The 26,063-nt window shown below is 36.6% G+C and overlaps 1 protein-coding gene across 1 annotated transcript in view; it reads right to left on the reverse strand.

Annotated features, from left to right (window-relative positions):
- Window positions 1-26,063, reverse strand: part of LOC126176444 (MICAL-like protein 1) — a 67,830-nt gene that overhangs the window by 8,420 nt on the left and 33,347 nt on the right. The window contains exons 5-11 of the mRNA XM_049923604.1: window positions 20,193-21,853; window positions 16,996-17,236; window positions 4,588-4,753; window positions 4,224-4,336; window positions 2,552-2,687; window positions 2,349-2,451; window positions 408-646 (exon numbers count right to left, since the gene is read on the reverse strand). Of these exons, the coding sequence (XP_049779561.1) occupies window positions 408-646; window positions 2,349-2,451; window positions 2,552-2,687; window positions 4,224-4,336; window positions 4,588-4,753; window positions 16,996-17,236; window positions 20,193-21,853 (2,659 nt within the window). The remainder of the gene's footprint in view (window positions 1-407; window positions 647-2,348; window positions 2,452-2,551; window positions 2,688-4,223; window positions 4,337-4,587; window positions 4,754-16,995; window positions 17,237-20,192; window positions 21,854-26,063) is intronic.

Here is a 26,063-nt window from a genome sequence, read left to right on the forward strand (position 1 = left end):
AGCAGCAGAAGAAGAAGAAGAAGAAGAAGAACAGGGGGAAAAAAGAGTCACTGAAAACTTATCAGTACTCATGTCTTGTATAGGGCGGGTGTGTTTTCCCGTAGAAAGAAAATTGCTTTGAAAGCAAAACTGAATTAGATTTAGTGTTGATGGACCAATCCAATGTGAGACATCATCTTTCCACAGTGCTTGCTTGTCTCTACAAGGAAACCCATTTTCTGTAACCTAGATGGAACATATACCCACACTGGATAACACACTACAGAGGCTATATAACAATAAAAGTACTAGTAATGATGATACTGTCAGAAATGTACCCATGTCATGCAACAAGTGAAACATCAGACTACTTGCTGTATGTGAGCTTCTGTGAAATAATGTGATGATAGTTGATTTGACAGGTTTACCTGCAAAGATGCCGAGCTGTGTGTGAATACTCTGGTCCTCTTCTGCTTCACGTATACGATCCATTTCAAGACATTCAACAATTTCATTTCGTCTTTCTACTACTTCCACAAGGCGTTGAATCAGCTCTTCCTCACGTGCTTTGTCTGAGTCTGTCTTTGTATGTTCTGGCCTCTCTAACAAGCAGCGTATCTGATATTCCAGATCTGCATGTTCCTCTTCCAAACGTTGTTGTCTGCGTCTAAAACAATGTACAATACAATGCTAAGGAATATAATTGTGTGTACAGCTATTTTGTAAAGCTGAAAAACTTAGCTTTATGGGAAATATTGTAGTGTGATTTGATAATGGACAACTGAGATCTATAACAGAGATAATTTATACTGCCGGTATACACAATTAAATTTCGTTATGAATATCAGTAACTTCCTAGATTCCTGCTCTACATTTGCTAGTAGCCTGTTAATCTTTGTTTTAAAAATAAAAAACATTGACTTAGATTTTGTATCCTTGCTAGCTAAATCAGAACCTGTAGATCAGTAGTGTTCTCTGTTACTCACACTGACACATTCAATGTTCTTCCACACAAGTATAAAAATGTTAATGGTGCCTTGAAAGGGCCACTGCATGTGTCTAGTGTGTTTTACATAAGATTCTTAATGGTTACCTTTCCACATCAAATATGTGATCTACAAGCCAGCTGAATGAGAAATTCTTATATGTGAAACATAAATTAAACTTTCTTCAAACCATATGATAATTTTCTGCATTTTTAGGCCAATAAGGGTGCACTTATTATCCAGTACGTACCTTCCACAGGTCCCCAGGTGGAAGACCGTCTCTCTCTCTCTCTCTCTCTCTCTCTCTCTCTCTCTCTCTCTCCCTCCCCCTCCCCCCCCCCCTCCTTTTTTAGTGAACATTATATGAAATGATCATTTCACAACATTTATTTACTAAGATCGCATTAATGCACTGAATTTTAAAAAAAAACTTTTATTTATTTATAAGGTAATAAACATATAACAGAACTACTACAATACTTATTTACAATGAACACATTACTGCACTGAAATGGTGCAGAAGTTAGATTGTACTTTAGACACACACACACACACACACACACACACACACACATACATACATACAAATCAAATGAAGCTAGGTTTGCTACCTTTCTGTCTGTACCCAGTAACATGGAAAAATTCTGTCTCGCCAGTCATTCCTTGCAATTTTTAAATTAGATAACTACCTGTTACTGACAGCTTTTAGTTGTTTACCAAACAAAAGCTTTTAAGTAGCACAGAAACAGGAACCTAAATTTGCTTATTCAATTCACACATTACTTGGATCCCTTCTGTAAATATGATTGTCCCTTGAGGCTAGTGGTATCCTCTCACAAGAGCACTGCTGATTTTGAAGCAATTGCAAACTATAATATTGATTTCTGCACTTGACCATCCTTCAGCTATATTCCTTGATATACAACAAACAGCTATCCAGATCCAGAGAGAAGTAACATGATGTGGTATGATAACAAGGAAAAGAAGCCTTGCAATCACTGTGTGGCTGTCATTCACTCACAATTTAAAGTCAGGCGCAAAAGGCTGTGCATAGCACCAAAGCTGAGTAATGAGCTAAGCACTACAAAATGAACAAAGTCTGTGCCTTTTTCCGCATAGTGAAAGTTGAACGCCCCACAGCCATTATACTGTATAATTGTACACACCCAAATCTAATTACCTGTACCTACATCCAACTCTGAGCCACTTGTAAAATATTACAGCTGAATCTCTATGACTACTGGCTTTCGCATTCAGAAATTTGATTTTACTTTTTAATGTTTATTCTTGCTAGAGTTTTGTCTCATAATTGTTTAAATAACTGGAAATTAATACCATACTCATTTGAAATTAACATATGACTTCTTCTGCTGTCATACTTACAGGTACATCAATTCTGCCTGCCTTCTGAACAGTTCATTTTTCTCATTTACTAACTCAAATAACTGCAGGACTAAGTCTTCAACATCAGGTGTCATGCTGGCCTCTGCAAATCAAAAGGATATGAGAAGATACAACCAAGCATTTGTCAGGCAAATACAAATAAATGTATAATTGAATGATAGGTCAATATTAAAATGCACTACCTTCTTCAGTTGCTGTCATTTCAAACTTGTCTCTGATGGTTTTTTCCAGTTTCACTCCTTGTCTTTCAAGCTCTTGTTGTTTCACTTCAATGTCCTCCAGTTCACGCTTGACTTCCAGCATAGGCATCGATTTTATCTAGGAGAACAACAAACAATATAACAGATAACATAAGGAAAAAGAAAATCTCGTTATGAAATGTTATTGATTGGAAAATACAAAAACACCACTTTATTAATAAAGTGGTTTTACTTCTAACATATTGCAAGTTGCTTCTATCACTGTCGAACATCACATGATTGAGAACAAAGTTTTTTGATGACACACTTGTATCAAACATTCTCAAACTTCTCTCCCATCATTTCTGGGTAATGTCTCAAGCTCTACACATTACCACCATCCTGTTCATCAGCGGGCAGCCACAACAATCAGCTGATCCTAACAAACACAATAGTGGTAATCATCAAGAGTTTGAGGTTTTACACAGAACTGACGTGGCAATAAGTTAAATAATGTTTTACACAAGCATGAGATATAGTCCAGAACCAGAATTTATTGTGGGACAGAAAATTATGTGAAATGGGAGACAGGATTAGTCCACAAAGATGTGGGGAAAAAAAGATAAAGAAAAAGAAGAAGAAGAAGAAGAAGAAGAAGAAGAAGAAGAAAAATAAAAGAAAAAAGAAAGGAAAAGTAAGATATGGTTAAGAACTGTCGATAAATGAGAGTTATGCACTCTTGGGGCAAGAGAGTTATGTCCAAAAAAGATAAGAAACTGAGGAAGCAAGGCAGGTAATACAACCATGGTCAGATCAAAAGAAGGATGAATGCATAATACATTTAAGCAACATGAATAATTTATGTGAAATGAATCATAAATCAAAGAGGAGACACTGATAAATTATTAATTATTAACAAATGACAGTACCAAGTTGTAATCACTAAAACACCAGACTGTGGAACAAATTATACAGAATGTTGTTTAAATACTGAGATTTGAAGAAAAAGTGAGGAAATAAATGAAACTGCTATATGTGCAACACCAGAATGAAGGAAGGAAAAAGAAGATTTAACACCTTGTCAATGTTGAGGTAATTAAAACCAGATTCATGTTCTGATTGAGGACTATGATGGCCACTGGCAAGCTTTTGCCTTTATTGATTTCAAGACATCACATAAAAACTAAATCTAGATAGTCTCATGCAGATTTCGGCCTCACTCCTCCTGACAGTGAGTTTAGTAGGTAAACCAGTGCACCATGTACAGAAGATGATTTGATAGCACAGAAGTGTAGGATGAGCAGGAGCACTGTAGCATTCAAAATTAAAAAAACTGTAACTTAGTTAAACTCCACCCAAGTCTGATAATGAAGACAGCAAAGTGCTATGATGAACTACGAGTGTAAATAGATGGAAGAATGTTGCTTACTGGAGACGTGAAAAATAAAAAAAAAAAAAATTGAAGAAGGGCTGTGAACATTGTAATGTTGTTCCAAATTGTATTGGTGTCCCTTCAGGTATGCACCTGGTCTGGCTATAGTAGACTTTATAAATAGAAATACTATACTTTTACATATATTTTATAGTTATTTTTATATATTAAATTATTGTTACTAGCTTTGTGATCAACTATCAGAAAATTAAGAAATGTTATGCAGATTTATGTATACTTTACCTGTCTCCTCTGTGGCACTGGTCTTGGAGGTGCAGGACCTTTCTTTCTCTTCCACTGCCCAAAAGTACTTTTGTTTGGTGCTGATGGTGACTGGTCAGTAAGAGATGTTGAATCTGAATTCAGGAAGAGAATATTGTTCTTTCACTATCAAACTGATATAATCTTGTTACAAAAAGTATTATGCCTTAATTTTATAAAAATATTTACCACCTGACTTCTTCTGATGTAATATTACAACTTACACTGCATTCACTTTTGAGATGAAATTTTCTGTTATGATGCAGGACTCTAAGAGATACCTATAATGACTATACTAGATTTTCTAGTGCCATATAATTATGAAAAGAATGTAAAATATTTTTACCTAGTGTTACACTGGTTTGACTCTGCCGGTTTCGATTAGCTGCTTCTTTCTCAGTCTTTTCCCATTCAGCACCTGGTGTCGCATTTGGTGGCAATGATGATGGCAGTGGTGGCGGAGGAGCTGGTCTCGACTTACGTTGCTTACGTGCACTTCGTGGTGAGAGTGTCTGATAATTATTAACGTAAACATTATTCACAAGATTGGAATTATATTAACTGCTTGTGGAACAGGTTGAAACAAAAATTTAATAATCTATAGGTTCTTCATTTTCTGGTGTTCATTTTTATATGTTTGTTATAATATGTACATCATATGTTCGACAAATTTAAATCATGAAAATACACAATAAAAATGAGAAAATTATGGCAGCACATACAGGGCAGTTATAATTACACTTGTGGCACCTGAGAGCCCCCCCCCCCCCCCTCCCCCGCAAAAAATGAATGAATGTAGGAGAATGAAACTTAATGGAAAAAATTTGTAAGGTCATGCAGAAGAGAAATAATGACTGACAGAAACACATTTTAATTTCCACACGAGTGGGTAAATTTGTTAATTGTGTACATGTTTATGTTCTAGGTTATAAATGTTGCTTAATGTGACAAACATCTGCATCCACAAAATCCTGGAACCACACTAGAGATTGGTCTGCTGCTGCCCAAAAAATCTCAGTTCGGATGTGGAGCACGGAATGTTCAGCTGTCAGGACAAAGTTTGTACACTGCTTGAAGAGCAAACACGTACATCCAGCATTGTCAGCCACAGCAACAGTAAAGTAACTTCAACAATTTGTGGCACAACTAGCCATCAGACTCTCTCAAGAGCAGTTCCCAAACGGCCAGTTAATCCGAACTCCTGAAGTACGTTCAATGCCAGTGCAGAAAGAGGACCTCACATTTTCCTTTAATCCATCAATACTTGTGAAGAGCAGCAGCAATATTCCTGTTTTGGTAAAACTGCTTCATAAGTAAAGGCCTGCTCAGCTCGTCCAGACCTGCATGGACTGACTGCAACTGTAATGCATGCTGATGCTTAAGTTTCAACCCCTTCTTGCTGTACCCGTACCAGTGACTAAGGCAAGTCATGACACTAACACTACTAACAACACAGATCCCGGAGTGCACAGTCTGAACATAATTCCTATAAACTGGGTGACCATTTGGTAGATACTTTTCCATCTACAATGGCTACGGTAGCGGAAGTTTAATTATAACCATCCTGTAATTTAATGATTTAGAAACTATCATTCCATCACTAACACAATGTTTCTTTTATGTCATCTTACTGAAAAACAAAGAATTTAACTTGCAAATACACTAAGCTTCTATAAACTTTGAAAAAGGGTTTGACAATGTACTTAGAGAAAAGAACTGCAATATAATGAAGCAATGAAGATATGCCTTACTCATGCTATTATTATGAATACATGACAATTGTGATAGGTATTGATTGAAACTCAACAGATCCAGAATCAGTAAATAAGGGTGTGAACTAGTATTATAGTTTATATCCTGCAGTATTCATTACATCAATTGTTGATGCTACATACAGATGGCACTGTACATCAAATGACTGCTGAATTCATTTCCTTATGCTAATGAACTCACTCTACATTTTAGAAGAGGATGATCCATGAAGAGTATTATACGAATTTAACGAAGTATGTACTAAATATAATATGAAAATATTAATATTATGAAAACAGCAAAGGCTTTTCGGGTGAGAATCCCATCTGAAATAAAACTGTTTTTAATTATAAAATGTTATTCCTCATAAACTAATTAAATTAACTTTATTGTGGTTTCTCTTATGAATGTCATAATGACATATAAAGTAAAATCAACACATTTAGCATGATATGCACAGCAATTAACTGGCACCTAGAAACTAAAACATGAAAAGAAAGCCTAAGAAATTTTTCAGTGTGGTTGCTCTCTAAGCATTGTTATATGGAAGTGATTCACTAAAATTAAATAAGAAATATGTATTCAAAGAGCAGAAATGAGATCTCTCAGAGTATGGATATTTAAAAAAAATAAAATAAAAAATTAGAACTTTACGGAAAAACTCTCAAGTAAGTATTGTATGAGAAAAGTTATAAGAAAATAGCAGAAGATATAATGAAAATATCAAGAGAATGGATCAACAATAATTTACCAGTAAAGTTAAAAATATTCCACATCAAAAGCAAAATAAAAGATAAGGAAAGATATTGGCAGACCAAGGAAAAGATTAGAATTACAGTAAATAATAAATGGCTTAAAAAAATCAGAAATGAAGAAGAAGCTATAAGCAAAAACTCACATATGACTGATGGCAGTGTTTGGAAAAAAAAAAAAAAAAAAAAAAAAAAAGACAGGCAGACAACAGAGCTGTCTGAAGTACTGTATTTACTCAAATGTAAGCCGCACCTGAAAAATGAGACTCAAAATCAAGGGAAAAATGATTTTCCCAATTCTAAGACGCACCTGAAATTTGAGACTCACAATTCAAGGGGAGAGAAAAGTTTTAGGCTGCACCTCCAAATCGAAACAAAGTTGGTCCATTGTAATATGAGACACAATTTAGGTCAAATGAATGACGATACAGCTACAGTAGTTTGGTTCGAGTCGTAAGCTTAGCAGTTAAGCTTTACCATGTAGCCATTGCTACGTGTCAGGCGCTCCGTCCGTATTTATACGGGTACCCTTCCTTTTTCACGTGCTTCGTCTGGTTTGAATTGATTGCTTATTTTTCTTTGATCTGATAAGTGCCGTTCTCTTTGTTATAGGTGTTTACGTCACTCTAAGCTGAAGATGCATTACTGTACTGTGTCATTCATTGTTTGTCGCATTCTGACAATGAGTGTTTACGGCCTGTCGCCGCTCGTGGCATGACTTAGAGAGAGAGAGAGAGAGAGAGAGAGAGAGAGAGAGAGAGAGAGAGAGGAATCGTCTTGGCAAGAGACTGCTATTTGTTGTTACTTACACTGCTGCTTTCTTTGATAATTGTCAACAAGAACCAAATAATAGACTGCATATGATAGAAGATGTTCTGAACAAGAGTTTAGCGAAAATTTTTCTACATTTGAAAATCTTTGCAGACGCCTCTTTAGTACTTTACATTCTGCACAGAAATTAGAGTCATCTTAGATTTAAAAATCTAGTCAATTGCAGTGCTTCATTTCTGACTGTATCACTATTATACATAAGAATAATACGAATATAAACATGACATGATATGTATATTCTTCCACGTTTTCTGTTGTCGCACTCTAGTTTCATAGTTTATTGGGCAGACAGGATTTAAATGAGATAGCAGCAAACACGAAACAATACATGGTAAAATGTTTGTATTCGTATTATTCTTATGGTGAAGAGAATACTGCATGTGATACAAAATACATAAAAGTTCCTATTAGCAACCATCTCTTCTCACAGTTAGGAAAAAATTCAGAACATAGAATTGGCCATATTGACAAACATCCCAAACAGTCTTGCCAGTCGGATTTTCGTTGTACATTGAAATGCTGCTACATTCGAAGATGAACAATACGGAATTTGTATTTACTTCGTTGGATAATGTATGAAAATGCAGTGGTCGAAACTGGGGGTGGAGAAAAAAAGCTTATCTTCCACCTTTTTTTTAAATGTATTTACTGACATAGAGGTTTTGGTGCCAGATTTATCTTTGTGCCTGCAAAGCATGCCTGTGTAGCGCTACATATATTCGACAGCAGGAATTAGTTGTGGCGGCACCTACCAACATTTTTCAGAACTTCTGCTTACTTTGCACTCGATTCTAAGCCGCAGGCGTTTTTTTGGATTACAAAAACAGGAAAAAAAGTGCAGCTTAGATTCGAGTAAATACGGTACTGGTGTCACAGAAGATGCAATACTGCACACAAAGTCTGACTGGCCACTGAATTATCTGATTATTTTATCCCAAACAAGTCAGCTGCAGTCTTTCTGATACCCAAAATTAGTGTGGTGTATAGGAAATTGAAAGTTATATTATCTTATGTTCAGAATATATCAAACAGAACACCTACCAACAGATTTGCAAGAAGTATTGTCATTGCACTACCGAAGAATAAACAAGTGGACAAAGTGGAAACTACTGTATAATTAGTTTTGTGCCACTCACTCCTACAATGCTGACAAGTACATTATACAAAAGTTTACAAAAAAGTTCATAAGGAGCACTGGATAAGAAACATCAAAGCCAAATATGCGAAGAGACAGAGCTAGTTTCTTGATCTTACGAACAGAAAAAAAACTGTGGACTTACAGAAAGTCTCATCAGTGTACTGAGGAATAACATGTTCAATACCATGAGAGGATGAAAGTAATCTACAACACCTACAAAAACATGCAGAAATAATAAAAGTGATCTAAACAGTGAAAGTTGTGTTGAGAAGGCTGTAAGGCACAATTGTAGTTTAGCACCAATATTGTTTAACCTGTACATCAAAGAAGCAATGTTTAAAACGTGCTAGAACAGCATACATGAAAGTTAAGATTTGAAGCTGACTGTTTCTCTGGCTGTAAGCAAGGAAAATTTGAGAGACCCTTAGCACTGACAAACTGAAAAATTATTTCATACTTTTTTTTATACAACCACAGATCTCAATGAATTCCATGACACTGATAGCTTTACTCAATGCAATTCTAACTGTACAAAACACAGAGTGAAGCAAGAACACACAGGGCACCTGAAGCAAAGTACTAGAAGTACAAAAGCATAAACCACAAAAGCTTTCTTTAACAACATATTGTTATGGAAAAGTTCTGGTCACCACATGGCTCTCTTCCACCCTAAACATTGCATCATCCATCCTTCGCTACAGTTTCATATTTTACATTTATGTTATCTCTCTCTCTTACTGCCAGTAATCGCACAAATTACCAGCCCAAACCAGCATGGTTGTAGGTGTCTTTTGTGGCCACCTACTGCAGTGGTTGCAACTGCTTCGATTACAAGTCGTGCTATACACCTACCCACTCAACCACTGGATCATAGCTAAATATTACCCATTATTCGTACAAAAGCTACCAGAGTTTTCCGATTTGTTTACATGTCTGTTGACAATTCAACACTTCTAATATTTGGTGAGCTTCCAGTTTTATTACAGAACTATTTCTGTAACTAAAGAAATTTACTGGTATTGGTTGTTGACAAGAATTTGCTAAAACTGTCACTCCTCAATACATCATTATTTGGATGAGAAGAATGATTAGTTGTAAAACCAAAGAAGAAGAAATTGGAAACAGCTGTAATATGTTGTTACACACTGGTAATAGACACTGGTACAGGAATGCATATTCAAATACAAAGATATGTAAACAGACATAATACAGTGCTGTGGTCGGCAACACCTATATAAGACAATGAATGTCTGGCACAGTTGTTAGATTGGCTATTGCTACTACAATGGCAGTTTGTCAAGAGTTAAGTGAGTTTGAACGTGGTGCTATAGTTGGTGCACGAGCTATGGGACACTGCATCTCTGAGGTAGTGATGAAGTGGGGATTTTACCTTATAACCATTTCATGAGTGTACCATGAATATCAGGAATCTGGTAAAACATCAAATCTCTAACATTGCTGTGGCCAGAAAAAGATCCTGCAACAATGGGACCAATGACAACTGAAGAGAATTGTTCAACATGACAGAAGTGCAACCTTTCCGCAAATTGCTGCAGATTTCACTGCTGGACCAACAAGTGTCAGCATGCAAACCTTTTAATGAAACATCATTGGTATTGGCTTTTAGAGCCAAAGGCCCACTCATGTACCCTTTATGACTGCACGACACAAAGCTTTACACCTCGCTTGTGCCCGTCAACAATAAAATTGGACTGCTGATGACCGGAAACATGTAGCCTGGTCTGACAAGTCTCATTTCAGATTGTATCGAGTGAATGGACATATACAGGTATGGAGACAATCTCATGAATCCATGGACCCTGCTTGTCAGCAGGGGACTCTTCAAGCTGGTGGAGGGTTTGTAACGGTGTGGGCACATGTGGTTGGAGTGATATGGGATCCCTGACATGTACAGATATGCTCTGACATATGAAACATATGTAAGCATCCTTTCAGATCACCTACATCCATTCATGTCCACTGTGCATTCCAACAGATTTGGGCAGTTCCAGCACGACAACACAACATCCCACACATCCAGAATTTTCACAGAGTGGTTCCAGGATCACTCTTCTGAGTTTAAACACTTCCGCTGGCCACCAAACTCCCCAGACATGAACATTATTGAGCACATCTGGAATGTGATGCAATGTGCTGCGCAGAAGAGACCTCCACCCCCTCGTACTCCTATGGATTTAAGGGCAGCCCTGCAGGATTTGTGGTGTCAATTCCCTCCAGCACTACTTCAGACATTAGTCAAGTCCACGCCACGACATGTTGTGGCACTTCTGTGTGCTCACGGGAGCCCTACACGATATTAGGCAGGTGTACCAGTTTCTTTGGCTCTTCAATGGAAAAGGTCTTCATAATTAGGCAGCAAATAAATCATGAACTCAACATTAATTACACAGACAAGACAAAAAAGAAGTCTCTTGAAGAGCTATTAGACATCCTACTGGCTGCAGAACACATTATTTTGAAAAGGAAGGAAGGCTAGGCTTTATTGCATTGTTGATAGGATCATAGGAAATTTAGCACTAGCTCAGAATGGAAAAGGATGGATAAGGGAATGCCTTGTTCTTGCAAAGGAAATGCCCCCACATTTCCTGTAAGTGATAAAGACAAACCACAGGAAACCTGAATGTTGATAGACAGATACAGATTTGAAATCTATACCTCTTAAACAAAATCCAGTGCCATAACAACTGTCTTCCATTGTCTTGAATCCATGGCACAGCTAGCCATTGCCTTCAGCTTAGTGCAAATCAGGAAGGCATACCAAACACAACTGATCAATTGATAAGAGGCGTCCAATTTAATCATTCATTAGTTTGCTTCCAGTCATAAACGACACTCTTGGTAACGAACTCTTGCAGGTCTTTTTCATTCATTCATTCATTTTGAGCAATGCTGCAGTTGAAACAAACTTCTAAGACTTTAAAATCAGGGCAAATACATGTCAAGTGTAATTTAAAATAAATTCATACTAAACCCAAACTATTTTATTCATCATTTAGCTCAACACGTACCTACAGATAGCATGTTCCTGCGAAACGTGCTTTTGCATATGGCAGACTGAATTCAGATAATAGTTGGTTTTCTGTAACAGTAAGAAATTTTTGTAGTGGAAATAGACGATTTTCATGAGTATCATTTTTGTAGTTAGAATAAATTAATGTGATGACAACCATATGAATACATTATTGACCCATTAGTACTGTGATTTACAACAGTCTAGCCAAATGGTAGGGCCACATGTAAAAGCAGCCATGTTACATACTAGCTATGCTGCAATTACCAATTACTGCTCTCTCTCTCTCTCTCTCTCTCTCTCTCTCTCTCTCTCTCTCTCTCTCTCTCTCTCTCCCCCACCCCACTCTGTCTCCTCTATCTTTTCCTCACTGCATGACCCTGCTACTCTCTCCTTGCCTTGTGCATCCTTCTGCACATCAATTAGCCGTTGTAACAGAAGAAGGGCTCAAGCTCGAAAGCTAATATACTGGTTTCCATTCCGCGTGTGTATGAGCCACTTATCAATCTGCTACAGGTGAGTGGTTGTCTTCCCTTATTTTACATACAGTTCCATCAAGGAATTTCCAGTATTCTGACTGCTTCAGCCTTCCACTTTGCTCTAGCTGCAAACAGTTCTCATTGACATTTGTCATACATGCAACATGTGTGAAAACTTTGGAGGAATGCGCAGATTCTCCACCTTATATGCATTCTGTGCTCTTACACCTCTTACATGCATATTGGATATTATTCCCGTGGATCACAGCATGCTTTTTACTTTAGTCTCCTCAGCATTTGTTTTCCTTTCTAATATTAGGTTATGTTTTGAGTCAGAATCTATAAGAATTGTAGATTACAGTTCTGGCATAATATCTACTGTTGTGTACAGCTGTACACAAATCAGGATGTCAATAAGAGAATACTAAAGAGTAATAATGAAGTTACAGAAACAGCCAATGAATCTGTATGCTTAGGGCAATTGAAAACAACAAGCAGATGGATACTCAGAAGGATACATAGGAGAGTGAAAATTTACTTGGAACTCATATGAGAAAATAAATTCTGTATTCCAAGGAAATACCCAATTGGCCTTAAATGGAAAGTCCACAACTGCTGAAATACTGGCAGTATTAATGTCTGGAAGAAAAATGATGTTAAATGATCAATACTGTGGATAGCCCAATCAGCATTGGAGAAATGCATGTTGGTCAAGACAAGAAGTGACAGATAAATTTAGACATAGAAAAAAGAAAGGATGGAAGTTCAGGACATAATAGTGGCTCTTACAAAACTGAACTGGAGATGGGCTAAGCATATAGTGAGATTAACAAATATGAGAAGGACTAAGGAAATTCTGTGTTTGATTCCTCACGATAAGGGAAAGGCTTAGATGCTGACATGATGGAAGATGGAGTAACTATATAAGGAAACATGCAGGACTAAGTTGGATATGAAAAGCAAAATATTATAAAGTATGGTGAAATCTGGAGAGGCCTGTATTTAGCAGTGGATGATCAATGGCTGATGATAAATGGCGGCAATGGTGATGGTGAGTTTTATCTAACTCTCTTATACATCTTTTCATCAAAATGTAATTAAACTTATATACAACATATTTACATAAATAATTTATTGTGCATTGTAATGCAGCTACCACCCAATGATGATTGGAAGGCCATTAATAGTAGCAGAATAAATAATTTTAAATAGAAGCAATGATGGATAAAATTTATGTTGTATGAAGACATAGTAGCATGTCTGTGTCATTGAACATATGAGTACTCAAACCCATGTGGAGTATCTTTAGTTCTTAAACATTCAATTTCTTTTTTCAATTAATGGGAGTAGGGGTGCATTTGAAGCTCACTTTTGTACGTTTTTCTTGCGTAAGTTGAAAACCAAGGCCTCTAGCAAAAGCATATCCCAGTAAAAAATTTCCTACACTGAAGGTCCAACGTTCAGGATTTTTAATTGTTTTTCATGTCACTCTTCTACCACTGCACAAAAATTTGTGTCTACTTGAATTACCTCCCATACTCAATCTTTTTTCTCATCTTCGTTGACTGGGATATTACATCACTGGCATAGTCACATGTTTCATTAGCATTGTTGATCTAAATGTGCCCTTCTGGGTTCCGAAAAAGAATTAACTTTTGTAAATGTTATGAGAAACATTGACAATTTGATACAAATGTAATCCTAACAAACACAGTAGTTGCTGAGAAGGCCAGACAAACACACTGACATTTAATTGTTAATTTTATGCTGTTACACTTCACAAAATCATTATGTACAATTTACACAAATATATGCCAGTACCAAATTGAACTACATTAAATTCCCAAAAAAAGTCCTCTTCATTTTTTTCTCTAGACTAATACTCTGTAGATAGTGAGTGAGAAAACACGAAAATTCGCATGACACATATGTGCTGTAGCTTAGGTGGTCTTAGTAGGCTAGTCTGAGGTACTGTCCCAAAATGACAGATCACAAGTGTCCTGTATAAATTAGTTTGGATCAACTTCTTTTACACCACTGTGGTAAACTATAAAACAACTAGTGTTTACAGCCAGTACAAGCAGTTACTCAGGCAGGTAAACAGAATACAACAAAACATTCAGTTCATTATGGAAATGGAAACAGAAGACAATACATTATCACAAGATGTAACAACAGGTACAGCTTCAACATTTGCAAAAGTAACAGCTACAAACATGAAACCATGCACTGACATTCACAAAAAATGGCAGTGATCAGAAATCTGGAATAAACACTATGCACAACACCTCTAAGTAAAGATAACTATCAAGATGAAATAAACATGATTATCAACACAGCACAAAACAATGGACACAAAAGAAGACCACACACAAAGCTAAACAACACCATTAAGATGAAAATACAAATAGAAGTCAGCAGATTTAAAAAATCCAGATGTATCAACACACAACAGCAACACTCAATGCGCACTCGCAAAGGAAAGCTCATCCCTCAAAATGAACACAAACTGGCACAACCATAACATATCACAACCAACTCTCTCACAAAAGTAGTAACATCTTCTAAAAACTTAGAACTTCTTCACAAAAAACAGCACAACACAAAAGAAATTGAAAACTGTGACAGAAGAGAAAGATGAATACAAGAGTGTAATCATTGGAACTCTATAAATATACAGTGATGACTGCAAGATATTTTAATATCTGGTCCTAAGATCATAAAGGGGCACTGAAGAGTACGTATCCCAACTCCACTAATGCAGAACTAATAAAAGAAAATTGCCCACTTTCACGATCCATCAGTCAGTCCTTCAGCATGAGGAAGACAATGTGCTATGCGCAACAGGAGAGCTGATGTGCATCTAGTATGTACAGAAAAACACACTGATAGATAAACATGATATATAAATTAATGTAATGAGAAAAACACATGACCACATGTGCTGCCATGAACCATTGCAGATATCCTACCAAAATATGTAGAATTAAATAATTTCATATACATACAGGATGTTCATTTTAACTGAAGACACAGAAATATCATGAAAACTACATGAAGGATTAAAAAAAGTTAATATTCCAATTTGTTTGTCTCAGAGGGGGACAACATTGATACCACATTTGACCCCCATCTCCACCCTACCCCTTGAGTGGGTGGTGGGGAACAACTTTTAAGTCTTCAATGGGAACTCCCATTTTTTACTACAGATTAAGATCCTATGGCAAAATCTAAAAAAATGATTCAAATGGCTCTGAGCACTATGGGACTTAACATCTATGGTCATCAGTCCCCATAGAACTTAGAACTACGTAAACCTAACTAATCTAAGGACAGCACACAACACCCAGTCATCACGAGGCAGAGAAAATCCCTGACCCCGCTGGGAATCGAACCCAGGAATCCGGGTGCGGGAAGCGAGAACGCTACCGCACGACCATGAGCTGCGGACGGCAAAATCTACATACTTTTTTGTCTGAAGCATTTTCTTCATTTTGCCACAGATGGCACTGTAATCAGAGGAATAGAAATGGATGCACACTCATTATTTATGATGTGCTACTCAATGGTCCTTGAATATCCTATGGCACGTGGGACCCCACCTTCATGCTGTGAGGTTAGGACAGGCCAGTATTCATAACTTCTAATTGGAAATCTCATTCGCAACATTGTATTCCTCCAACATATCAAACAGGGGACTACTCAATGCACCACTGTGGCTGGTGCTTGAGGTGAACGCTACTCTAGTTTTCAAATTAGAGTAAGTGTTCAAATGTAGTACCACCAAATTCAATACATTTAGTGATCTGATTTTCAAATGACCCTACACAGGACAAAAGAATAATCTGCACGAATGTCAGCACAGGCATTTCTGATGTGGTCAACTATGTCTTCAGGGCCCACTGGCACTTGGTGGTACACCTTAACTTTTTAATTATCCCCATGGAAAGAAATCCAGTGATGTTAAATCTGGCAACCTAATGTGTCATAGTTCACTACACAGTCATGGTGGTGCATCGAGTAGTCCCTTGTTCCATATGTTGGAGGAATACAACAATGCGAATGGGGTTTCCAATAAGAAGTTATGAAGTACTGGACTGTTCTACTCTCACAGCATGGAGTTGGGATCTCATGTGCCATTGCATGTTCAAGGGCCATTGAGTAGCATGTCATAAATTACAATTAAATTAGAATTGTGTTCCCACTTCAAATCCTCTGATTACAGTGTCATCTGTGGCAAAATGAAGAAATGCTTAAGAAAAAATATATGTTGATTTTTCCATAGAATCTTAATCTGCAATAAAAAATGGGGTGTTCCCATGAAGATTTAAAAGTTGCCCACCCCCACCACCCATGCAAGGGGTGGGGTAGCAGGTCAAGTGTGGTATTGTTGGATGTCCTCCTAAGAGACAAACAAATTGGAATTACAGATCTTTTTGATCCACTGTGTAGTTTTCAACATAATTCAATGTCTTCGGTTAAAATAAACATCCTGTATATACCACTGACAATGCCTAGCATGAATAAGTGAAATGTGTTTAGGGGAGACAAATATAACATTCAGTTGCAAAAGATGGAATTTCTTCATAACTATATGATAGAGTATAACATAACTACAGTGCTTTCTAAAACTAAAAATAAGCTGACCACTCACTCACAAATAAACAAGAAACAGCTTATTAATTTTTGGACTCAAATTTATTTAAGATGCTAATGATTCTCGTAATTATACCATTACTTAATGGCATAGGAAGTAGTACAGGACATTTACCACACTGAGTGTTGGTGAAGATGCACGAGATGAGCCAGCTGAAACTGGAGGGAACAGCTCTTGGGCAGAAGGTGGTTGTGGGGCTGGTTTCTTCTTTCTTCGTGGAACACTACCCACTGGTGTACCTGAACCCCCCACACTGGACAGTGAAGTGTTCGAATCATACCGATCACTGTTGCCACTTATAGTATCCTTCCGCCCTGCGGTTTTGCGTGGCAGTGGTTCAGGTGTAGATAGCGTCCTAAAAAGTAAGATAAACAGTAACCTTGAAACACTGCATTTCATAATGAATGAACTTTAAATATTTCATTACCTGCATGAAGGAAAGGCCTTTACAAATATGAATGGAAGTGACTGTGATGGTAAAAACAAGCATTATTACTCCAATTCCCTCACATGGAGGGAGGGAGGGAGGGAGGGAGGGAGGGAGGGAGGGAGGGAGGGAGGGAGGGAGAGAGACTTTCATATGTCTTTCTTTGATTTTATATGTGAAATTGACAGCAACACAAATGTTCTACGAGAAAGTAAACACAAGCATAAAGGCATTGAAGGTAAGGTTACAGAGCTAGTAAGATGCATCTTTGGCCTAAAAAATTATAGATTTTCTTCTACACCATTCCTTTCTATCTAGTGTAATAGCATTGATCTGAGTAGTGCTACACTCATTAATGGACATGACAACTTTTACAGATCATTCACATTGAGATGATGCATCATCATATTACATATATGCATGTTGATCACATCATTGCCTCTGGTAATTAGTAACAAATAAATCAATGCATGGCACATCCTCAAATGTGTGTTTCCGGGTATGAAACTGTTCTCTCAAGTAAAATGGAACTTTGCATCAACACAGGAAAATAATTTTTGTGGTGCACCCTACCCATTTACCTGTTTCTAAAGTTAAAAATGCCCCAACTATTAATTTTCTTCTTTCCCACTGGACAGAAGTACAACATATGTTTTGTTTCTTTTGTTTGCTGGAGATCATAGCTAACAACTTATTCTCACTTTCTGATAAATTAAATAAGCTTCATGATCAAGGCTCAGATTTGGTCTCCATCCAAGTTTCTGTTAGAACAATTTTCTAATGTGAGCATCATTTACATTTTCACCCTGTACAGAAACATGTATTCCAGTTACTATGTCTTCATGATAAAGAGAGGATAAAAAGTAACAACATGCACACATTCACCTATCCTTCATTCAGCTGTTTCCTTTGAAACAGAATATTAATATTATAAATATTACGCCATACTGTGTCAGCAAATTTATATATTTCACAGGCCAACTAGGTAGGAAAAAAATTATATATGAACATTTTACTTCACGCTAGCAGCTATAATGTTGCAAATGGTTTCAATTTCGTCTCTTTAATTTTTTTACTTTTTTATAATGTCAAAAATGTAATCATACTAGTGTTGCTGTAACACTGCACTGGAAACACTTTCATGTTACACCCTGCTTACTTGTGCTTTGTAGAACAAACTGGGTAATTCCAATAAATAGACATTTCTGCACAGTATAAGTAATGTATATAAATAAAAGTTTATCCTGTGATAAATGTACATGAAAGGAATGGTGTCAGAAATAGAGCTATACAGTGTCCTTAAGTCAATAAGAAAGGAACATGTTTTATGTATCTTTAATGGCACTAATGACAGAGACAGAGAGACAGAGAGAGAGAGAGAGAGAGAGAGAGAGAGAGAGAGAGAAGTTGTTTCTTATATTTTTAAAATGACTGCACAAGAAATACACAAAATAAATGTGTACATTGACACATTCAGTAACAGTTCTTCTTGGTTAACAGCTGAGCAGAAGGAAAGGTATGATCTAGTTGGTGACTATGATCTAAAGACACAAATTCATTACTGTGAGAAACTGGACCACATTTGAATTAAGCTGGTCATTTATTATCAAACAGCTAGCAATACTGTCTTTGCCACAACTCAACAGGCACACAGTGTCTCATAGTACTAACTGCTCACAGTGTGTACCAACAAAGAGATTATTCACACATGATGAGTTTGTTAAGGGAAATTTATGGTACAAGTTGCTTGATATGGTCGAGGCGTGATGCAGTACATAGTGATAGGCCTTGAATTCAGAGAAATGTGAAGTAAAAAAAAGTAAAACTTGTAAAATAGGATAATTCTGTTAACTTTGTGAATTACTCGTGATGTGAGATAATATAAATAAAATACCCATTCCAGTTAACTGCTTCATAAGCGAATATTAGACATCAGGTCACTGGTAAAGCATGAGAAACCTGCACCTCACACCGTACATGAGCAGATAAGGTCCCTGCCATGCTAGATCAATAGCAATGTATGCAGCAGCAACATGATCATTGAGTAATTGGTAACCCCAATACTGGAGCAATAGAACACCGTACATTGCTTATCGAGTTACATCTCACGGACCAGCATTGTGAACTGAATTTAAAAATACTTTTTAGTTGTGGTCCGCTTTGAATGAAATGAGAGAAATATTGACTAGAAAAATCTATATATAATGATGTACTTCTGGTGTATGTTGACTGACATAGTGCAAGTGAGGATGCTTAATGTTTTCAATGCTAGTCGGTACTATGTCTATAGCAAAGTTTTTATTTTTGTCAAAGTTTTCCATTTCTTTTATGTTATCACCAGTGTAGCTGCCAGCTATGGAAGGTGGGTGTGAAAAGTAATGATACACTACGCAAAAAGATTATATCTAACATAGTAATGTGGGAATTAGACTTACTGTATTCATTAATATTCAATGATGTGTGTGGTCATGTTATGGTACTTTAATAATTCTCAATAAAATGAGTCTTCCGTTTAAAAGACAACTTAAATTTTGTAGTCTGTTGTTTATATGTAATGGTGATTTGGTTGAATTATTTTTATTACAAAACAGTTTATTTCCATACATAACACAGAATTGTACAGCATTACTTCATTTCTAAATTCGAAAACCTGTAGACACATCACTTTTAAACCTGAATGCAGGTTAAAACATACAACTCCTTAAATGCAACATAATCACAGTCACAATTTTTTTATTTTATCTATATTTGATAAACTTTATTTTTTATACAAAGTATGAGCAATTATGATACAGATCTTTCATAATTTTCTACACTAACAGTAAAAACACTTTGGTATATGAAGTTACACTACTAAGTTTAACATATATGTAGCTCTACTCACTTCAGATTCCTAGGCAGTGGCACAGGGGTTTTTGCAGCCTGTTCCCGTACAGAGGGTGGAATTTCTTCTTCACTGGTTACTTCATCATCATCATCTGAGAAAGGATTGAGACTAAAATCTGGGGCTTTTATTAATCTCCTTTTGTCCTTAGGTGAATCCAGCTTTGTATCTACCCTGGGAGGGTTCTTTTTATTTCCTCCTACAATATTTTCACTGTGTTTGAGCTCATTGTCATCATCACTGGATTCAAAAGGATTTATATATTTTTGTTTATTAACTGGGGTGGATGTTTTTATCTGAGATTTACTCTCACTGTCATCATCACTGTCTCCAAAAGGATTTAGTTCTTCAGGATAATCTGATAAGTTACTTATTTCAGTCTGTGCTGGGAGGTCTGCTACAGTGACAGCAGTTTCTGGACTAGTTACAATATTTCTGCTGTCACTTATGGAGGATGGTTTATTGTCAAGATTACTATCCTCTGGCTGAGTACTCAAAACACTTATGTCCGAGGTGTCACTAGTGTCCTTCAGATTGGAGAGAGGTGAATACATTTCTAAAGGCACTTCAGAATGTTCACTTTTTCCTTCTACTGGCAGTGTGGGTTTCACTGAGGTATGAACAGGTACCTGTTTGGAGTTATTTTCACACTCAATAGTTTTAAGTTTATCAAGTTTTTTATCTACACTATCATCATTTAAGGGCAAATTATTACTAGACAGTGCAGGAGAAACTTCACAATTCAATGTCCTTAAATTTTCCTCGGTTTTACTTTCCTTTTCTTCCTCAGAATTTTTTCGGTAATTAGCATACTTTTTATTTACATCTGTTTTTGATGCTTTTGAAGACTCACCATTTTCAAACATTTTAAGACGCATTTTCACTAATGAACTAGGTGACAGGATGTCACTTTCTTTGGTATTTTTTGAATCTGCTTTTCTGTTTTCCTGAGGCAAGTCTTTATGCAGTTCAACAGCAGTAAGAGGTTGGCTAACTTCACTTTTAACAGTACTATTATTTTTACTGATATCACTTTCACTGTATTTCAGATCTGATCCAGCAGTCCTTTCAGATGAACCTTCTGTAATTTTTGTTTCAGTTTCACCACTATCACCACTATCACCAACTTTACTTACAGAGTCCACAGTAAAATCGGCAGTTCCTGATTTCGTATCAGATGTCCTAGTTTGTAACTCATCAACTGCAGGACTCAGTGGTGACTCAGAAACAGAAGAATTACTTGCTTGGTTTTTCTCTGCAGATGAACTTACGTCTGCATCCACAAGCCTACTTAAGAAATTGGCTCTTGCTCCAGTGTCCTTTACATGTGTTGGAGGAAGGTGTACTGAAGATTTGGATGGAGTATCATTTGCTTCCTCTTCTGCCATTACTGATTCATCACTGCTCTCTGTAGGTGGTGTGTCAGGAATGCGAACACCATCCACAGCAAGCACTTCATCAGGGCATGTCTCACAGCAGTAGCTGCCACCTTCCGTTTCATAGCAGTTGGCAACACTCATCTGGTTATGACAGCGGGCACAGCGAAAACAGGAGCGATGGAACAGACGTTTGTCCACAATGAGTCGCTCTGCCAAGAATACAGGCATACCACAGCCAACACATGGTTCACGGCCTCGCCATGATGCTGCTCTTACTGCAACCTGGAACACAATAAAAACAAGAATTAATGTCAGTGGCAGTGAATGACAGCTAAGTTTCCATTTATTATGTACAGGCTTCTACATTGTGTTTAATGGGCAAAAAATGAAAGCTGTCAATTTTCTATATTCATTAACTAAAACATACTGAAGCCATATTTCCAGATTTTCATTCAAGTTTCAAATTCCGTTTCTGGACACAATATTTCTCTTTCACTTTCAGTGATCAGGGGACCATGAGTCTGCTTACTACCTGGGTTCTGATGAGATGGCAGGTGCAAAGGACAAAAAAGACCATCACTTATATACCCTGAAGAAGACTACATCAGTCAAACATTTTTAGTGGAATATCATAAACATAAACTTATATGAAGACACCAAAAGACGCCAGTCATTGCCATCAATGAAGACCTCAGAAATCAAAACATAAAACCTGTTTTTTTTAAATAATATAAAAACAAAGTCAGTAAAACTCATAACCCACTTTGTGCAATATAGTCATAAAATTAAATATCAATTATTTAACAACATTTAAAATCATAAGCATATTTGATTCTTCCAATGGAATTGCCTACATGAAACCATTACACCATTTTGACTGAATTGCACTACTCAAAAAAGCAGTCATCCTAAGCAACAGTCGCTCTGGCTGAAATAAATATCATTTGGTGTGATACATTTTTCATTCACAGGAACTGGGGAATTCATTAGGTGAAGAGTTACAGTATTGGTCTGATACACTATGGGAACTACAAAACAATATAGTAGTCTGTAGTTCTACAAAATGTACTTACATAATGTCCCTAGAGCCTATGCAGTTTGATAAATTTGAAACTTCGTTTCACAAGAAGCTGTATCAAAATTTATTCCCTAGGGTCTTACAACACAGAGCAATTATAGGATGATCCCCTGGATTAAATTACGTAAATTTCAAAACTCTGCACAATGTTTGGTTGACTGAAACACTGGAATTCATTAACACTCAACAGATATAGTTTTTAATCCTTGGGTTTCAAATCAAAGTAAGTAAATGGGTGTAGCCATTTTTGGAGTCTTATTTTATATGATTCAGGAAAATATGGAAAACATCTGTATTTGTAACTTTGCATTATGTTGCTTTTATCAAACTTCCTACATAGAATGTATTAGCAAATTTTATCATCACATAATGAGTCAAGAATGAACCACATTCCTGCACCAGAATTTGAATTCACACGATAAACTTACTGCTTTTCCCCCAGGAAACAGTGGATGAAGTTACACCAAATATGTTGATAACCTAGTTTTCAAGTATGTCATACCATAAATTACTTATTTTGGTGTAGTTTCTGTCCACCACTGGTCTGGATTGTGTGTTTGTTGAAGTTAAAATAAGGTAGCAGTTACTTCAGACATTTTCAGAATGTGATGTGTTTCAAAGCTTCACTTTGAGTCCTATGGATGTATCAGATGGTGCTAGGTCAGGATGGTCAGGTGGACACTGTGAAGTCTGCCAATGAAACAATTAAACTTTGCCTATAGTGTCAGAACAAATAAGTGGTCTTACATAGTTGTGAAATTAATTAAAAGAAACAGAACAACAGATGGCTCTTTCTACTTTTAAGAAACTACAGCAGCCAATCTCTAAGCTTTCTTTACAGTTTCAATATAGCACTTTAAACATACTGTGACTCTTTGACCCAGGAAATCAGAATAAACCACTAATTCCACAACCAAAATGTCACAAGTCATTATCTTTCTTAGCAGCAGTAAACTTTTGGGAGTCCTCTTGCTTTGTAAGGCCAAATGTCACCATTCCATGGGCTGGTGTTTTGTCCAAAGATATGTCGTCACAATGATCAATTAAAGTCTCTTCCTCCCTCTAACCAGTATAATATTTCAGCTGATATTTTTTTCTTTGAGCTGTTATAGGCCTCAGCCAAAAATTTTAGGACCTATCATGCAGAAACTTTCAAACAATAACCGATGCAACAGACAAAACATTGTTGAGCTTTCAGACCATGTTGCTGTTGCTGGCTGGGACAATGTCCCTATAACCAGCTGGGACGATTGAGCTGTGCATGTCTACATGTGTGTTCTGTATGTGTTAGCACTGAAAAACATTGTCTGAAGGCTCAGCAACACTTTCAGTATTGTGAATGTGCCATTGATGGCTCAATGCCTTTAACTACCTTTGCTACTCCTATTATATGTATTCCATCAAGTACCCTGCAGTGTTATGTTGATGTGACATAGTTTACAAATGGACAATAGACAATACATTTCATCTTTTGTTACTTTTCTGTTTGTAGGGCAATCAATGCGTCAGATGCTGTGACGAATTATTATATTGAGAGGGCAAGTGATGTTGCTTCCGTCAACTAGTTACACTGTCCCATGCACATGTGTCATTTGATGTACATCCATCATTTAACAACACTCACATTCTTTAACACAAGATCACAAATGTTAAGTAGACTTCTTAACCTAGGAATTGGCTAACAAAACAGTTGACCACCATACACTTTTGAAAAGGAGGGGAGAGGTATTTTTTGATTAATCTTGTGTGATACAGTAGTAGAATATTTATCATCATTTACATAATCTATCAGCATATTACTTTTGTCATACATCTCCACCTTTTCACTTTTTGTCAGCAGGTTCTTGATTTCTCTATTTGGGTTCCTTACTCTGTAATACTGGAGCCTCCTCTGTGGCAGCCTTTCAAAACATTTTACTTTATTATTTGTTAAATGAGATATATTATAGACGAACAAATAATAAATAGATTACATTTGTATACGTATATAAAACTGCATCACTATGTCACTCGACCACATAATTCTCTGCTGCTTCTCTGGTTTTCTGTATGCATTTTGTGAAAAGTGCCAATTTCTGTTATAAAGTTTGAAACAGACCAAGGTTGGATTTGCTCTACAACTCTGACAGCACGGCTGGTCTAAGCACTGTCCATAATGTTTCATTTGCAACATAAATCATATACAATTAAGAGAGTTGCTGAGAACCAGAAGGGCCCAAAGCACAGAGACAAATTTTTGAGAAAAATAGATGTTTGTGAGAATCAGATGTATAGGCAAAACCACCAGTCTCATAGGTTTGACATGTTTTTTAACCAAGTCTCAACATCTTATATTTTCTATAAAAAATGTGACCACTTTGTTTTGCAATTTTTATTCATATTTAGAGTTATTACTGTTAATGTTAATTAATAAAAATTTTGTATATAGACTAGTGACAATATCTTTTTGATGGTTGTATGGCTTGTAATTAATGTGAAATTAGAATCAGAACATAAATAACAGATAATAAATGCACCACACATACAATTATGACCTATCCCAACACTTCGAAGTCCTCATTATCTGCATTTTCAATAAGCACACTTTCTGCATTGAGGTTCAGATAAAACTTTCTGTTCACTCCAGGCATCTAACTGTTTTAAATTGGATCTAGTAGTTTTGTTAAGTCTTTGTGTTTCAAGGTTGATACTTGCCTTCTACCTATGTATTTGGGCACTAACTGTGGTAATATGACAAACTGTGGTCTCCCTTAATGTGACTTGAAGAGAACTGCGACACCCCACAACTCCAATGAAGAATATGTTGCTTTAAGCAACAGTTCACAGCAACCTTGTGAGAACTTCATCCTCGTAATATTTTTGAAACATACATTTTTATGATGAAAATTAGCTTTTGGTTTGGTAGTGAGGTAGGTAACACTCAACGGTTTGGAAATCCTCAGTGCCTCATTTTAAACACTTTAATGCTGACACTATGGAATATGAGGTGGTTGGGGAGCATTCATTCAGGAGCTTCCAATTTTTATGTAGAAATGGGCATCAGTGCAGCCACTGAGTATCCCTACAGCTCCATTGACTACCCCTACAGCAATGAAAATTTTTTCTTTGGGCACATATGAAAGTGAATATCAGAAAATTCAGTGACACTGCTTTTTGCAGTATAAGGGTATAGCACAGATAAAGTTGGTTCACCATAAGATAAACATATGCCAGGAACAAGGATACATGTTACAATCTCAAAATCTATGCCCTCATTGTTCTCAGCACCTCATATATTAATCCTCTTTTGTTCATGGTAGTTTCAGCTCAAAAATGCTGAGCTCATCAAAATTTTGTACTTGTCAAATTAAGCAAAGACAGTTTTCGTGAACTTCATTATGTAAATGGTTTAGCCACAATTATTGAGAATGTTCT

The sequence above is a fragment of the Schistocerca cancellata genome, chromosome 1 (genome assembly GCF_023864275.1).
Source record: "Schistocerca cancellata isolate TAMUIC-IGC-003103 chromosome 1, iqSchCanc2.1, whole genome shotgun sequence".
Taxonomy (NCBI): Eukaryota; Metazoa; Arthropoda; class Insecta; order Orthoptera; family Acrididae; genus Schistocerca; species Schistocerca cancellata.